The sequence below is a fragment of the Odocoileus virginianus genome, chromosome 6 (genome assembly GCF_023699985.2).
Source record: "Odocoileus virginianus isolate 20LAN1187 ecotype Illinois chromosome 6, Ovbor_1.2, whole genome shotgun sequence".
NCBI classification, from domain to species: domain Eukaryota; kingdom Metazoa; phylum Chordata; class Mammalia; order Artiodactyla; family Cervidae; genus Odocoileus; species Odocoileus virginianus.
Genome location: NC_069679.1, coordinates 35,854,027 through 35,871,516, shown reverse-complemented (window position 1 = coordinate 35,871,516; position 17,490 = coordinate 35,854,027). Strand labels below are relative to the sequence as shown.

The 17,490-nt window shown below is 41.6% G+C and overlaps 1 protein-coding gene across 4 annotated transcripts in view; it reads left to right on the top strand.

The window, feature by feature from the left end:
• Positions 1-17,490, top strand: part of APH1B (aph-1 homolog B, gamma-secretase subunit) — an 81,087-nt gene that overhangs the window by 22,145 nt on the left and 41,452 nt on the right. For 2 of the 4 annotated variants that reach the window (XM_020901529.2, XM_020901530.2), the window contains exons 5-6: positions 3,932-4,059; positions 11,884-12,078. In XM_020901529.2, coding sequence (XP_020757188.2) covers positions 3,932-4,059; positions 11,884-12,051 — 296 coding nt within the window. In that variant the 3' untranslated portion in view covers positions 12,052-12,078. Of the gene's footprint in view, positions 1-3,931; positions 4,060-11,883; positions 15,354-17,490 lie in introns of those variants that run through there. The other 2 variants (XM_020901531.2, XM_070469160.1) reach the window with 1 other exon arrangement.

The following is a 17,490-nucleotide window of genomic DNA, read 5'->3' as shown; positions in this document are numbered from 1 at the left end:
TCTCGTCGTGGTGGCCACTCTTGTTTCAGAGCGCAGGCTTTAGAGTGCAGACTTCAGTAGCCGCCATGCATGGACTTAGTTGCTCCACGGCATGTGGAATCTTCCTGGACCAGGGGTCAAACACATGTCCCCTGCATTGGCAGGCAGGTTCTTTACCACTGGACCACCGAGACAGTCTGAGAATACATTTGAAAACATAGTCAGGTACCCAGGAAGCTTGGATACGTGTGATAATTGCTTGTTGCTTTGCTTCACGTTCTAACCTGTTAGTGCAACTCACTAAATTGAAGGTCCTGGCTTATATTCATCTTTGAATCTAGACACCATAGCACATCGTAGTTGTCATTTATTGAAAAACTGCGGTTTGCAAAGCACTGATCTTCTCTACACAACAACCAGGGGCATTATTTGCATTTTAGAAATAAAGGAAACAAACTCAGAGGAGTTAGATTAGAACCAGGATTCCAGCTGAGGACTATGTTTATCTAGAGCCCATAGGCATCACCTCATGTCAGACTCTCTGGGTGCTCAGTAAATGTGTGTGGAGTGTAAAAAAAAAGTGGATATCAAGATGAACTCATTAAGGGGATGGCACTGAGCTAGGTGTTACATAAAAGTAAGATTTGGGTGGGGTGGAAAGGGCAGGGTGGTGGTAAGGAGTAGAGGATTCAGGCAAAAGGGACAGTTAAAAAAATGAAGACATAGAGGCATAGACAGAGTATAAGTAGGAGTTCTGTTTTCCTACCAAGTAGGATGTATTTAAAGATGAGTAGAGGATAGTAGTTTGGGTCTAGGTTGCAGAGGGCCTTGGATGCTAACCTGAGATGCTTGGACTTTACTTTAGAGACAGAGTCAGTCCATCAGAGAGAATTTTTATCAGGAAAGAGCCTTGCATACAGAAATACCCACCTAGAATTTGGAAGAAAGTTCAAGGCTAGTGATTTCCCCTGAGAATGATTGTCTGAAACAGAGTAATGCTCTTTTAGATGAGAATGAACTAAAAAGTCCATAAGTAAGAGCATTTTCCAAGTATCTGAACTCGTAAGACTTGACCATAGGAGGATGATTGGCTGGTTTCAATATTCATGGTAATGCATAGAGGAAAGGGCAAATAGAGCTGTCAAACAACAGGTAATGAAGGAGGCTGCAAATAAGAAGAGTGTTTTGGAGTCTTAAGAATTGCAAGTTGGAAGACCCAGATTTGTAGTCTTACAAGAATGGGTAGTCTTGAAAGAAAGTTCCACGGAAGAGATAGAGTCAGAGTCTTATAGACAAAAGGCTATGAAGTCGTTAAAAGTTGCCTGGTAAGAATTGTGATCTACATAAGTCAGAAAATACTTGTCCTTAAGGAATCACATGTTGTTTTAGAATAGTGGTCCATTAAGTGGGTAGACTCTCATGAGTTATTTTAGGTGTCTTGAGTTTCTGGCAGGTTTATGACTTCATCAGGTAAAAATATCAGATTCCATCTCAGCTAAGCTATGCCTCGGTCACACTTCCTTAATGGCCTCCCAGCTCTATTTAGAGAGTTCTGTTAACAATAGTGACTCCATTTTGATCTTCCTTTCACATAGCTGATGAACAGATGACACATTAGTGGTGTAATTGCTTTCTCTTGACAGTTGATTGACATGTAGGCTTTAGAAAAGCCTTAGAGTGTGAACATCTGTGTCTGTGAATCACAGTTTCTACTCTAGTCTTTTCTGACATAACATGAACTACTGGGTGTTTTCAGTTGTCTGAACTCTATACATTGTCACACAACTAGGCATCTATCTTCAGGGAAACTACCCTTTCAAGGATCATCAGTGGGATTAAAATAAATCATTTTTGTTTAGTCTGCTATTGTTCCAAAGTTTTTTTTTTTAAATCCCCCTTCTCCTATAAAGTATTTATCATTATTTGCTGAAACACTGTCACTAGATGTAACAAATTGCTTTCCTCCAACCTCAACAGTTATGTCTCTGTAATAATTTGCTTTTTGCCTTTGTATAACTGAAATATGGGCATTTTCTCACAATATGCTTTTCCCCCACTCAACATTATTTTCTAGAGACCATTTATATTATAGAACATGTAAATATTCCATTGTGTAAATGCACCACAGTTTATTCATTCTGGTAATGATGGACATTTTTTGTTATTACAAATGCTCAAAGGCTAGTGGTCTGTTGATTCAAAAACTAGCTGCTGGGACTTCCCTGGTGGTCCAGTGGCTAAGAATCACCACTCCCAATGCAGGGGGCCCAGGTTCCATTCCTGGTCAGGGAACTAGATCCTGCATGCCACACTAAGACTCATCGCAGACAAATAAATAAATTAAATTAAAAAAAGAAAAACACCTAACTAATTGTTTCAGAATATTGCTTCAGAGCCAGCCCTCCATATCTTTGGGTTTTGCATTCAGATTTAACCAAAAACAGATCAAAAATGTTCAGGAAAGGGAAATTCCAGAAAATTCCCCAAAGCAAAGCTTGTATTTGCCTGACTTGGTAACTATTTACATAGAGTTTACACTATGTTTATGACTATTTTCCTAGCATTTGCATTATATTAGGTATTGTAGGTAATCTAGAGATAATTTAAGGTAAACAGTGGAGGTGGAGGATGTGCCGTGCATGGATTGTGTGTGCGTTAGTCACTGAGTCGTGTCCAATTCATTGTGACCTTATGGTTGTGGTCCACCAGGCTCCTCTGTCCGTGGGATTCTCCAGGCAAGAATACTGGAGTGGGTTGCCATGTCCTTCTCCAGGGGATCTTCTTGACCCGCAGATTGAGCCCGGGTCTCTTGCATTACAGGCTGATTTTTTACCATCTGTGCCACCAGGGAAGCTGGTGTATAGGTTATATGCAGTTATTATGCCATTTTATATAAGGGACTTGAGCATCTGCAGAGCTTGGTATCTGTAGGGGTTCCTAGACCCTATCCTCCACGGATGCCAAGGGAGAATTACCAGCCGTGTGAAGGAGAATGGTCAGACTTGACTTTTTGCCAGAATAATGGGTGTTAATGGTGGAAATGAGAAATCTGTGTGCCTTCCCCCTCCCCATGTTGAAGCTTTTAGAAAATGTGGAACTTGCTTTCTCTCTCTCTTTTTTTTTTGGCCATGCCTCGTGGCTTGTGGAATTTTAGTTCTCCAACCAGGGATCGAACCCCATTCCTTGGCAGTGAGAGCACAGAGTCCTAACCACTAGATGGCCAAGGAGTTCCTGAAACTTGCTCATTTTAAGTAAAAAATGTCCAGGATGCAGGACACACACATGCATGTATGCACACACACAGTATTCCATAGAAAAACCTGTGTGTACTGATTGGATTCAGTTTCCATTGCTTAAGAAGAATCTTAGATAATTATTGCAATTTCTAATATTTTTATTCTCCCACTGGCCTTAAAAAAAGATCCAAGGAGAAATTCCACTTTAATGAGAGGACTTGTTTAAATCAAAGACACTCGTTTTAGTTTAGAAAAGTTTCTTGGGGACCTCACTGGATGTCCATTGTACAGACTCCCCCTGAGCTTCCAATGCAGGGGCATGGATTCAATCCCTGGTCAGGGAACTAAGATCCTACATACCTTGCTGTGTGGCCCCCAAAAAAGTTTCTTGATTAGTGCAGAAAGCCAGCTTGGAAAAACTGATTAAATTTTATTTTGTTCCTAAGAGAAACTCCTTGAAAGCCAGATCCAGGTTGACTTTTTGTTTCACTGGTTCACAGTCTAGGTGAGAGGCTGCTGCAGAGCTGACCCCTGGTTCAGAAATGTTGCTTTCAGAATTACTGTTCAAGCAAATGTGTGTCAGGGTCCTCTGTCAGTTGTGGGTGAACCCTCACAGTGGTGCAGTGCACCCCAAGAGCCTGCCTCCAAGGACGTGTTCAGTGGCCTTTGGGGTCTGCTGATTCGCGACTGGGCACTAATGGTTGGCTGTCTTCCAGCTTTCATGACGCTGGTGATCACACTGCTGCACGTGTTCTGGGGCATCGTGTTTTTTGATGGCTGTGCGAAGAAGAAGAGGTACACCCTTCTTGTAGTTGTTCTCTCCCATCTGCTGGTGTCAGCCCTGGTGAGTATTGCTACCTTGCTCAGACTGGGTTTTGGAGCTTAAGTCCACACATCTGATAGATTCCACTCTAAGTGAAATACGCTCTCTTGGGATAATGAGGAAATTCAGAAAAAGTCATTTAAAAGAATGAATGAATGATAGATAAATCATCCAAGTCTTACTATAGAAAGATAACTTAATTTGTTGGTTGATCATAAACTATTTCTTTTTGTTAAGTGTCTTTCTTTTAATTAAGTTGGTCAAACCTGAAATAGTCTTGCATTATGCTTATGTTATGGAACACATTTTAAGCAATTTCTACATTATTATGGATCCTTTTAATATTTACATTTTAATAGCTTTTTATATCTTTACATAAAATTATAGTTTGCTTAACTAATTGATCATTTGTTTTTCTACTTTTGGTTATTAGCTGTTTTGAACATCATTGTATATGAAACTTTTTCAATACATTGTTCAGATTCTAAGGAATGGAGTTATGAAGTCAAGTGGAATATTTTTAAATATTTTAGCATATTAAAGCCCTTGATGGAAAAAAAAAAAAAGATATTAAAGCCCTTGATGCAAATTGCTAAAATTCTCTCCAAAAGGGCTGTACTATTGTTACTCATTCTGATTAATGTAAAGAGTGCCTGGGACGTCCCTGGCCGTCCAGTGGTTAAGACTCCAAGTTTCCAGGTTTGATCCCTGGTTAGGGAACTAAGATCCTACCCACATGCCACATGGCCAAAAAAATGTGAAACCCCCTCCCAAAGAGTACCCATCTTACTCCCTCTTCACTGGTATTAAAATGCTAGTTTTCCAAAGAAAGTTGAAAAGGATAGGTGTATTTTTAAAGCACTATTTAATGCTTTGGCCCGACTTTAATCATAACTTGTCATATACTTACATCAGAATGATCCCAGCCATTGCTTCATCTAGACCTTCATCATTTCTCACCTAAAGTATTGAAAAGTTCCTTCTAATGGTGTCCTGCTTCATGTTTCTCTCCTCTCCATCCATTTAGAGTTCATATCAAGTTTTCTCATACTGGACTCTGCTCTCTCACCCATCTAAAGAACAATCTTGCCTTCCCTACCTAAAACGTTTCCATCATGCTAAAGTTACCCTTAATATGATACTAAAGTTACCTTTAATATCATAGCAGCTGCTGCTGCTGCTAAGTCACTTCAGTCGTGTCCTACTCTGTGTGACGCCACAGACGGCAGCCCACCAGGCCCCTCCATCCCTGGGGTTCTCCAGGCAAGAATACTGGAGTGGGTTGCCATTTCTTTCTCTAATGATGGCAGCTATGTAAAGTCATATCTTCATGGAAAAATAATTGAAGAGAGAATGCACTAAAGTACTAACAGTTTTCATCTCTGGATGGGTTCTTTTATTCTTTATGGTTTTCAGCACGTTCCAAAGTTTCTACTGTGTGTATACTTTAAGAAAGGAAATTGCAAGAAAAAGCCAATGTCCTTCTTATGGATCCAGTCCACCATTCATTCATTCGACAAATAGTGAGTGCCGTCTGTGTTCCAGGCACTGTTCTAGGTGAGCAAAACAATTTACAGAAAAAAAACCAAGACTCTGCCTTTACCATCTAGTGGAGAGAGAGGGACAATAAGCAATAGCAATAGACATAATCAAATGAAATATGTTAGAAATTGGTTGGTGCTTTGGGAAAAAAGGGAAAGTAGAGTGGGTTCAAAGGGTTCAAGGAACTTCCCTGGTGTTCCAGTGGGGAAGACTCTATGCTCCTAATGTAGGGGACCTGGGTTCGATTCCTGGTCAGGGAACTATGTCTCACATGATACAACTAAGACCCAGTACAGCCAAAATAAATAATTAAAAAAAAAAAAAGATTCTAGATTGTAGGGGCTGGGGATATTGAATTTTCGAACTAGGTAGTTAAAAGTAGGCTTCATTTTGAAGGTACATTTAAGCAAAGAAGTGAAGTTGGTGATGTGGCTCTCTGGAGAAGGAACATGACAGACTGAACAGCTAGTGGCAAAGTCCTTAGACTAAAGAACATGCTTGGCATGTTTGTGGAAGCCAGAGTGGCCAGAACCATGAGCCGGGGGAAGTTAGTAGGAGATACTGTCACAGATTTGAAATTGGGAATGGAAGTATAGGTTGGAAATGGGAACCATATCTAGATAATGCGAGGCTTGGGCTTTTACCCTTAGTGAAATGGATTCATTGTAGGGTGTTGAATACAGGGACTTGATTTGAATCACATTTTAAAAGGCTCACTTTGACTGCTGTTTTCACAGTAGACTGTAACAGGGGAAGAAATTAAGAGAAGGATGGGGACAACTTGAGTGAGACAGCAGTGGAGACGGTGAGAAGTGTTCAAATTCAGGACATGTTTCTGGTAGTAGAGCTACCGGCTGTTTCCTGACAGACTGGATAAGGCAAGGGAGAGAAAGAGGAGCCAAGGACATCTTCCAGATTTTGAGCCTGGGCAACTCAGAGGATGGAGTTCCCATCAGCTGGGATGGAGAAGCTTGTGAGGGAGAGCAGGAGTCCTCTTTGGGCCTGGTACCTTGGAGGTGCCTGTTGGATATCCAAGTGGAGAGGTCAGTTGGGTATTTGGATGAAAAAGTGTGTAGTTTGGGAGAGACAGCCAAGCTTAAAAAGGTCCTTGCAGGGAGTGAACCTAAGCAGACAAGAGAAGAGGCCAGAGGACTAAGCCCTGGGGCATTCCAACCTTGAGGTTGGGGCAAGAGCTGAAGCAAGCCATGGAGACTGGGAAGGAGCAACTTGGTGACGTAGGAAGAGAGCCAGGAGTCAGGTGTCCTGCAGCTAAGTGGATTAAGGACGGGAGAGTGATGAGTTGTAGCAGAGGCCAGGGGGATAAAACCCATACTTCTTTGTTTGACATAAGCCTCTTACTAAATCTTACTGGTGCTAAACTTACCTCTTGCTGCTCCCCATGGTTCATATCATACACTCTTATCTAAACTGACCCAGTGTGGCTCTCAGGTTGTTCATGCTGGTATATCTGCAGTGATGGGTCTCTCCCCTAACCTAGGTCAGTTTGGAAAACTGTTCATTTCATGTGAGGCCTTCCTGGAAAAGGTGCACATTTCTGAAAGCACTATCCTAGCCCTTTTTTTTATAGCTGTGTTATAACCCTTCCCCCTGGCCAGCATTATTTTATTTGATACAGCTTTACCTCTACTTCTCCAATTAGGGTTTGATCATCAAGGATGGGATCTTATCTTGTCAGTCTTTGTATCCTGAAACCCTGGCACATAGGAGATGGCCAGTAACTATTGTTGAATATTGAAGAGTTTATATTATTCTCTCTAATGATTGAAAAGAACCCAGGAAATTTGAAAGATTACATACCAAAATGTTAACAATAGTTGTCTCTGAATGACAGATTTCAGATAACATTTAAGTTTTATGAATATAGCACATGTACAGTAAAGTATATAAATCAGAAGCGTACATCTTTTTCTTTTTTCCTAATCTTTTGGCTTCACTGAGCAGCATGTGGGATCTTATTTCCCCAACCACGGATCAAACCCACGCCCCCTGCATTGGAAGTGCAGAGTCTTAACCACTAGACCACCAAGGTCCAGTGTATGCATCTTGATGAATTTTCCCAGTGTGAACACACCAATGTCACTTGAACCCAAATGAAAGCTAAAACCTCTGCTCCCATGAGCTTCCTGGTGCTACTTCACTGCCTCCCCCGACCCCTCCAGGGATAACCACGGTCCTGACTTCTGACTTGATAGCTTGCCCTGCCTTGTGGTATTTATTTAAACAGAACAGTGCAGTGTTTGCTCTTGTGTCTGACTCCTTTCACTCAGTCTTTGGGAAATTAACTTGTTTATAGCTATAGATTGCTTTTTCTTTGCAGAATAGTGTTCTATGGTATAACTATACCATAATTTATCCATTCCACAACAGAGAGGCATTTATGCTATCTCCAGGTTTTAACCATTGTAAACAGTACTGCTTTGAACATTCTAGCGTATATCTCTTGGTAAAAATGTCTGCACATTTCTTTTGGATATATACCTGGGGTAGAATTCCTTGTCATGGGGTATACATATGTCAATTGTTCCTAACACTCACTTTTTCAGAGAGGTTGTATTAACTTATACTCCCACCATTAATTTATGAGTTGTATTTTCTCCACCTCTTCACCAACACTTAGTATTGCACTTCTTTATTGTTACCCTTATCTAGCACTGGTTGTGTAGTGGTATCACATTTTGGTTTTCATTTTCATTTTCCTGATGGTGAATGAAGTTGAGTGTGTCTTCCTATGTTTATCAGCCATTTGGATAATTCTCTTGTGATGTGCCTGTTCACATCTTTTATCCATCATTCTACTGGGTTGTCTGTCTTTTTTTTTTTTTAGGTTCTTTTTTGGTATTCTCTAAAAGAGGCTTTTATTAGATATGCCTGCCTAGTCACTTCAGTCGTGTCCAACTCTTCGTGACCCCATGGACTGTAGCCTGCCAGGCTCCTCTGTCCATGGGATTCTCCAGGCAAGAATAGTGGAGTGGGTTGCCATTTCCTTCTCCATTATTAGATATTTGTATTATAAATAACTTCTCCTACAGTGTGGTTTGTCTTTACATTCTCTTAATGTTCAATGTTGTGTAAAAATTAGCCTATCTGAATTTCAAGTTTTAAGATTTATTCATTTGTACATTTTAATTTTCTACAATAATCACATATTGTTTCTGTAATTGTTTAAAAGAGATAATGTTATTAAAGAAACAAACTAAAAAAGAAATGGAAAGTAGCTTAGCACCCTACGAAGTATGTTAAAACTCAGCAGATTTGAGGGATAGAATTATTCTTAAGAAGAAACCGAAGGAGAATCTGAAGAGAAAATGCTGAGTGCCTGCCATGCCCACAGATGCTTCTTGAGAAAAGTGCTCTTTCTGCATAAGGTGCTGTCTGCAAAATCAGCCTGTTACCTGGCCAGAGCTGGTAGGAAGCGGCCCCTGCTTTAGCCCAGGGGACTGTGCGGGCAGGGTGAGAGTGAGGACTCAGGTGCCTGGGGAGCACTCCCCCTGAAACCTTGCTGGCAGAGGTGTCTGGTGACAAACTGACCCAATCAGAGCCTCTTCTTTCTTAAAAAGAACCCATTTCTCCACCTTATCCTGGTCGAGCAGAGACAGTATTCCTTCTATCAAAGGCCAGTCTCCCTCCGTTTGGGCTCCAAACCTAATTCTTTGCTACCTTACTCCTCCTGTCCTACATCACCAGCCTCACCCTCTCTTCACCGGCACATAGACATATCTGGGTTTTGGGCGTGCTTTTGTTTTGTTTGGCTGCCAGGTCTTGGTTGTAGCATGTGGAATCTAGGTCCCTGACCAGGGATTGAAGCCAGGCCCCCTGCTTTGGGAGTGCAGTCTTAGCCACTGGGAACCACCAGTAAAGTCCCTAGACATATCGTAAATAAGACTCTTCATTATTGCTGGTTCTCGTTCTAGCCATGACTTTTTTTCCCTAGTCTGCATCACAGTGAAATTTCTGTCGTGTTTCTAGTGCATTCTGCCTTCTATCCAACCACTTTCCTAAGACTGCATGTTTCAAGATCAAAAAGGACCTCCATCACTCCATATCTAAAGGATGCTGGTTTTTTTTTTTTTTTTTTCATCTCAGCAACCTTTAGGAGGAATTGACCGCCCCCTCTCTGAAACATTTCCTCTTTTGACTTCTGCATCACGCTGTCCTGCTTCCCTCTCACCTCACTGCTTGCTCTTCTCAGCTGCCTTTGCTAACTCTTTTTCAGTATGAGTCAAACCAGTAGGGTGGTGTTGGTTGGCTTTTAATTTGCTCCTACAATATTAAACAGAACAAATACTTTATAACTGTTCTCAGGACTGGAGCCTGACTTCGCTTTTCCCTTCTCTCTACAGTAGCTCTGTGGGTAATCGTATTCATAGCCGTGACTTTAAGACCATTTATGGACTGTGCTGTATTTCTCTTTCTAGCCCAGGACTCTCCTCAGAGCCTCATACTCATAAACCTAACGGCTTACCTGACACCTGTTTGTTTTTGGTTTTTTTTTGACCATGCATCACAGCATTTGGGATCTTAGTTCCCCAACCAGGGATTGAACCTGTGCCTTTGCATTGGAAGCATGGACTCTTAACCATTGGACCACCAGGGAAGTCCCCTGGCACCTGCCTTTTGAAATCTCAGAGCCATCCCACTCTTAGCATGTCCTCTTTGGACTTGGTTCCCACCTATCACTCCTAGCTTAGTCTTTCCCCAAGTTTTTTAAGCTTGGTCTTCCTCAAGTCTTGCCTCTCTCATTAAATAGCATCACCATTTCCTTAAAGCCAGAACCATGGAAGTCACTCCTGGGCTCTCTGTTTCTCACATTCCATCCACCAGCAAGTCGAGTCCTGTCACTTCCTATCATCCACTCTCTCCATCTCTACCACCACCACCCTGGACTAAGCCACCATCCTGTACTCTACTCATTCAGTGAGGAGTCTTCTTAACTATTCTCCCTGCTTTCACCATAGCCTCCTTGAATCCATTCTCTGCAGTTTAAAAATCTAAAATCGTTCAGCTCCCTGACCTAAAACCCTTCTGCACCCCTTCACTGTTCTGAGGATAAAACCCACACTTAGCACCAACATGCCTATCTGGCCCCTGCCTTCCTCTCCTATCGCAGTGCTTGCCCTCCATCCTTACACATCTTTTATAGCGATTCTCAGATCCTCAGCTGCACCAAACTCTTTGCCTTTTTTGGGTTCCCTCCCTCAGCCTAAACCAGCTGGCTCATACCTCCTCTTGTAAGTCTCAGTTTAAATGCCGTTCTCTCAATGCTTTCTTTGTCCACCCTCAGTAGATCACTGTTCTTAACCTTTACTAGCACCATCTCAGTTGTAGTTATTCTGTCCTAGCATTTATCACAATGTGTCATTATTTATTTTTGTATTATTTATTACTTTGACTGCACTGGGTCTTCATTGCACTGTGCAGGCTCTCTAGTTGTGGTGAGTGGGCTTAGTTGTCCCCTCTCATGTGAGATCTTAGTTCCCTGATCAGTGATCGAACCCATGTCCTCTGCATTAGAAGGCAGAATTTTAACCACTGGACCACCAAGGATGTCCCTGTGATTAGTTATTTGTTTCTTCATTCATTGCCTGTCTCCCTTACTGCTATAAGCTCCATTATGATAGACGCTGTGGTCTCCACTAGTACCTCATGGTACCTCATCAGTGGTTTTTAAATGAACTTTTGGAACCCTCAGCAGTTGTGCAGCTGAAAAAGAGATGCTGTTCCCTCTTGTTCCCTTGATTACTGAGGGTGGCTCAGATGGTAAAGAATCCACCTGCAGTGCAGGAGACCCAGGTTCAATCCCTGGGTCGGGAAGATCCCTGGAGAAGGGATGACAGTCCACTCCAGTATTCTTGTCTGGAAAATTCCATGGACAGAGGAGCCTGGCAGGCTGCAGTCCATGCGGTCACAAAGAGCTGGACACAACTGAGCAACTAACACTTTCACTTTCAACATAGACTTGTCTCACTTTCTTAATTCTCAGAGCCAGTTAACTTAAAAATGATTATAAACTAGACCCTGGTTATATAACATCTTATCTTCTATTGGGTATTTCATTAGGTCTGGCTTCTGATTACCTTCTAGGGTTGCCCTTTGAATACAGCAAAGCACAGGTTTATGGGCTAATGTCTGTTGACCAGGTTAATTCCTGTGTTGTTTGTGGGCCCATGACATACATCAGATGTTTGGTGAAACACACCTCCACTATTGAAAGTATTTCATATTTTCCATTGTCTTAGGTTATTCCACATACTTAATAAGGTTCCTTTTGTTTTCCCTCTGCAGACCTTCATCAGTCCTCATTATGGATTAAATCTGGTGTTGGTATATATCATCATGGTGCTCACGGGCGTCTGGGCCTTCTTTGTTTCTGGAGGCAGCTGCCGAAGCCTGAAACTCTGCCTGCTCTGCCAAGACAAGGACTTCCTCCTCTTCAACCAGCGTGCCAGATAACCTCCAAGAACCAGCACTTCTCAAACAGTAAGCTGCCTCATTAGAGGAAGCACAACTGTGCCTTTTTCTAAACATCCCTTTTCCTGGTGAAATTTAGAAGAAACCAAACTATCTAGACACAATTTGGCTTTCATGCACCAGCCTTCTGAAAGGGATACATCTGCTGTGTGCAGCCTTTGCATGTTAGAACTTCCTGGGGAAACAAAGAATGCTCATCTCTGGACTCCATCTCCAGATTTAATTGGTCTGGGCACTTGGTAATTCTTTAAAGCTTCCTAGATGACACCGATGTGCAGCCTGGTTGAGAACCATCGCTGCCCAAATAGGAACTTCTGAGCACACTGTAGGTGAATAAAAATCAGATGTTTTGCTGTCTCTTAACTCAGCCTGCACTGAGTAAGTATCTGAATATAAATCCTGGTTAGCCTGTGTCTTTCAAGTTCTGAAGTCACAGAAGGCTAAAGGGCTATCATCTCTGTGAACTGTTTTCATGTACTTCACTGGTACCCTATTTTATGAGAACATGGGAGGCCGTGCTTCAAACTACAATAATACATTGCACTGACACTATGATCATTTAGCCAAAGTAAGCTATTGACGAATAGACTGTATTTTTCTCTACTCTCTTTCCAATCTTGATTTTGCTTTTTTGAAGCATTACATTGTTTTTGAGCATAGGTTCCATTTCTTTAACTAAAACCCAATTGTTTTCCAACTTGCTGGGAAGATGATATAAAACCAAGAATGTTTATGCAACTTTCGTAAGTCCTGGGCTTAAGGCTCTTCATGGGCTCTGCCCCGGGGTAGTGTTTACCAGCTGAGTGCTCACTGCTGGACTAGTTGACCTGAAGCCGGTTGTCCTATCTCTGAGCAGCTCTGCAGGTTGCTGAGTGATGTACCCTGGGACAGGCTTCACTGGAGCTGGCAGCAGTTTACTAAAAGCAGGAGAACAGGCCAGTAGAGCGGTGTTGACGCTTGTCATTTGCTCCTGTGATATTAACTAGCACATTCCCCCCAAGTAGTGTAGTGGAACATTAGGAATATGTCTTAAATTTGCCAAATTCATGCTTTTCACATAGTCCATGTAATCTTTAGATCTTGTAAATGTCTCTGGGTTTTGTTGGCAGATAGAACATTCCCTTTTATAGGAGTATCTAAGATGTTTGTTCAGCTTCCAAACGACTCTTTTTTGGTTTCCTCTGTAAAGAGGAATTGTGCCTTTACTAAGCTAGAAATTGTTCCCTGTTGATGACTTTTAGGGAGCTCTTGGTATGAAATGGAAATTCCGCACGCATTAAAGTGAGAACCTCGGTGAATCCCATATGTGCAGTAGAACAGCCAAAAGAAATAGAAGCAGCAAATGAGAGGGTTCACCAGTGAGGTGACAGATGGGAGAATTTGACAAGAATTTAACAGATATGTTTAAAATGGAAATGGAGCCACTATTTTGGGTTAGTCACACATCATTCTAAGAACCAGAACCTTACACGTGAACTAGACCTTTATCAGTGAAATCCCCTCTCATGTTTAAATTATTTGAATTTTTCAATCTGGGGATTCAGGAGCAGTAGGGTTTCTGGCAAGACTATAAACGGTTCCATAAGCAATTGTAGTTATTCCCCTAAAGTTTATTTCAGCACTGACACCAATGTTTTTGCTGGGGTTTGCAATTTTCCACTTTTATACATTCTTTAGACTAGGTGAGTTATAGAAGAGTCAAGGACATAGAGGCTGAATAGTGAAATGTGCTGTGCAGAGTTGAAGGGAATTATATACCCATTGAGCTGGGCTTCATTCCTATCGGAGGATGGTGTTCTTTGATGAACGGGATAAGAAAAATATACAATTGGTTATAACGGTTGACTTACAAATCTCTTGAATGGATAATCTGGTCAAATATTTGCTGATCTTTAAAGTGTAGAAATCTCTGAGAATATTGATATTGCTCATACTTGAGCTCTGAGGATGTCTTCTGTGCATTAATAGTTCAATATTAAGACTCTGGGATATTGTGAAATCTCATTTATGAAAGCATCTCAGGCAGGAAGAAAATTTTCTTTGATGGTGAGACTGTCATTTTAATTCAGGAAATTATTTAGTAATCCGTGATTACCTAAGAATAAAGGACCTTTGTAACTCCTTATTTCTCTTGTGAGTGTTGCCATAGTCAGCTTAGGCACTGTTATTGCAAATAGCCTTGCTTTGCCTGATGCCAAGGAAGCCCAGAGGGAGAGTAGTCTTCTTCTGTTGTGTGTCTATATTGAGGTGTGCTTTCTTTTTATCCTTTCTCTTTTTTTGCATTTGTTACCTCTAAGGAACTTTCTGAGCCCTAATAGTGTTTGGGGAGGAGGTGATGGTGGAAATCTTGTATGTTCTCCCCCACACGGGGCTTTCTCAGTTTGGAGGGAAGTGAGGCTGTAGTTAAAGTTGACCGTGGAATGTGAATGTTGTTGCAGCGCTTGACTCTGTTGCCGTGTGAATCATTGAGATCGATTATGGTTCTCTAATAAATTTTTTTTTAACTCATTTGAGTTAGTGGTTGTAGCTGGAGACATTTTGTTACCCTTGATCGTGGCCTGTGTGACTGGCAAGAGAGTAGTAGCAACCTCTTTGCGAGCTTAGTGAAAACATGGCTGAAAGGAATGAATGGTATCTGCAGATTGTATAGAAGATGGCTTTTGTTCCCAGCATTAATGTTTTTCTTCTCAAGCACATTTCATTTTTTGCTGGGAGTGGCAGTTACGGGTCAAAAATGCTAGGTGTTCTTATTGCATAGAGTTGGTGTAGGACAAGCAGTCATGACAGAAGTGTCTTCTTACCTGATCCTCTTCCCGCTGGCCTCACACTAGCCCTAAGACATGGATTAATGGTCAGAGTGGGCCTGAGGGCTCCAGAGAAGCCGGGATGGCAGCCTGTCTCAGGTGTCAGCAGCTGGCTCCCTGGGAAGACCTTCTTGAGAGTGTCAGCTTTTTGTTGACTTAGTTTTCCTAAGGCCCAACCATTCCTAACTCCAGGTAGACAGACGTCACAACAACACAGTTTCAGAGTTCTTCTCTTAGAGCACTTTGTATATGATTGCAGTGTTTACATTTCTCATTTAATAAATGACTTTGCTTCATCCCATTAAATTTTAGTGTTTAGAGGGCTGGGCACTGTCTCTGTGTACAATATGTATCATTTTATATAAGTTATACTGTTATGTCATGGATACTTGCAGTATCAGACCCTTACCTTCAGCGCACAATGCAATAGACTCTTTCCAGACCTGTATTTTTCAGTAAACAATAAAAATATTGTCATGACTTGTTTCTCATGTTTCCTCTTCTTTGGAGTAGTGTATCCTTCAATATCTGTTACTATAATTTTTCCCTCAAAAAATTTGACTGTATGTTGTTTGTAACTGGTCAACTCTGAAATTCTTTTCAAAGAGAAATCTTTGTTTTCTGATTTAAAATTCAAAAGGCTGATTTCATTTCTGTTTGTTCAGAAGCAGCTTGGTGCAGGCAAATTACTTGAGATGCCATAAACCTAGTGGAGGAGAATTTTCGAAGGTCCTGAATGCCCTTGAAAAAGTCTCCTAAGAAATTGTGAAATAGTAAATTTATAAACCATCATGGAATCCTGGCTAAAGATGGCAGTTGGTTGACCAGGATAGTATAATTTAGTTTCTACCAGTGACCCTGAGCAGCCTGTAGAGTCATTTTTGTTTTTCCTTCCCTTGGTGTGAAGTCAGTGTGGCTAAAGAGCTGAGCTTGGCCTCCACCATCAGACAGGTTACACAGAGTTGTTAGGGCGGGCCTGAAACTCCATAGCATGTGATGTGTCCTGATACTGGTTTAAAATGAGGCTGCTCCACATTTATGTTAACTGTGTTATTTGGTGAAGTATCCTCAGAAACCATGGATTCTGGTCTCACTTCCCTGGTGATCCAGTGGTTAAGAGTCTGCCTTCCAATGCAAGAGATGCATTGATCCCTGGTCGGGGAACTAAGATCCCACATGCCATGGAGCAACTAAGTCTGCCTGCTGCAACTGCTGAGCCTGAGCACTGCAACTAGAGAAGACCACGTGCTGCCTGGAAGTGCCTGTGCCTCACAACCAAAGATCCTGTGCCCTGTAAGGAAAGCTCCCACATGCTGCAGCGAAGATCTCAAGTGCCGTAACTAACACCCGACGCAGCTAAATAAATACATAAATAATTTTTTTAAAAGTAACAAAAACATAACTTGTAAGAGAAAAGGTAGGCTCTCCTCAGATAATGGCCCAGATTCATGTGCAATTTCTCTGTTCCTTCTGCACTGAAATTGTGGCTCTAGTGTAATTATGATTTGTTTGATATTTGGTTGAAACAGGGATTTCCCTGTGACCAGCCTCAACACATAAGAAACGTCCAATGGAAAGAACTACGTGTTTTACCTTTGCCTCATTGAAAATGCTGAGTGAAGGAACCGCTCCAGGCTTATGGTCTCAGCCTCAGTAGAAGAATTGGGGATTTGATGCATTCTAAGGGGATGACAATAGATTATGAGCCCTGGCTTTAACATTCAGTAATTAGCTGGTGGTACTCGTTGTGAGTGACTGAACTGACTGACTGACCTGTTGCTTAAGTGTGGGTCGCTGTAAATCCTGCTTCTACCTAATAGTGAATCTATACATATTTTCTGTGCTTGAGCAAAATTAGAGATGGAATCTACAGTGTTTAATCATGGCTCACCATGCACAGAACATTGTATCAGATACTTTATTGTGTGGGTGTGTGTAAGAGAGAGAGACTTTAAAAGGGTAGAAAAGAACAAGATGGTGAGGATCACTGTTTTTAGAGACTATATAAGGCAGCTACAAAATGCACTACAAATTAGGAAATGAGATAGAATAGCTTGAATATATAAGATGATACTTAAAGTTTTAGACATGAAGAAGGGTACCTGGGTCATGGATGTATATCAGAGGAAAAGGTGGGACTGTGGGCTGAACTCTGGGTGCTCTCCAATTGACAGGGAGAGATGGGGTGATCACTGAGGAAAGAAGAAAAACCAGGAGGGCATGGTGGCCTGGGAGCTAGGGGGATGTATGTCAGATGCTGCTGAGCAATGACTAACACGAGAATTCTAACTAACAATAGAATTGATCCTTGCATATGGAGAGATGAAATTTTCTGGAGACTTTGATCAAAGTAATTTCAGTGTAGGGGTGAATACCTAAACAGAGTGGATTATAGAGATTAGGAGATAAGGAAGTAGCCACAGCATGTAGAATACAGATAACCATATAATTATAATAGGGGAATTGGATGATAGCCCGAGAAGGATGTGGGAATAGGAGAGGGCATTCTTCTGGTTTTTTTTTTTTTTCCCTATAATATTGTACTGTAACAGCATGTTTGTAAGAAGATGGGGGTGATTCAGTGGAAAGGGAAAAATTGATGTAGTGGAGGGGATAA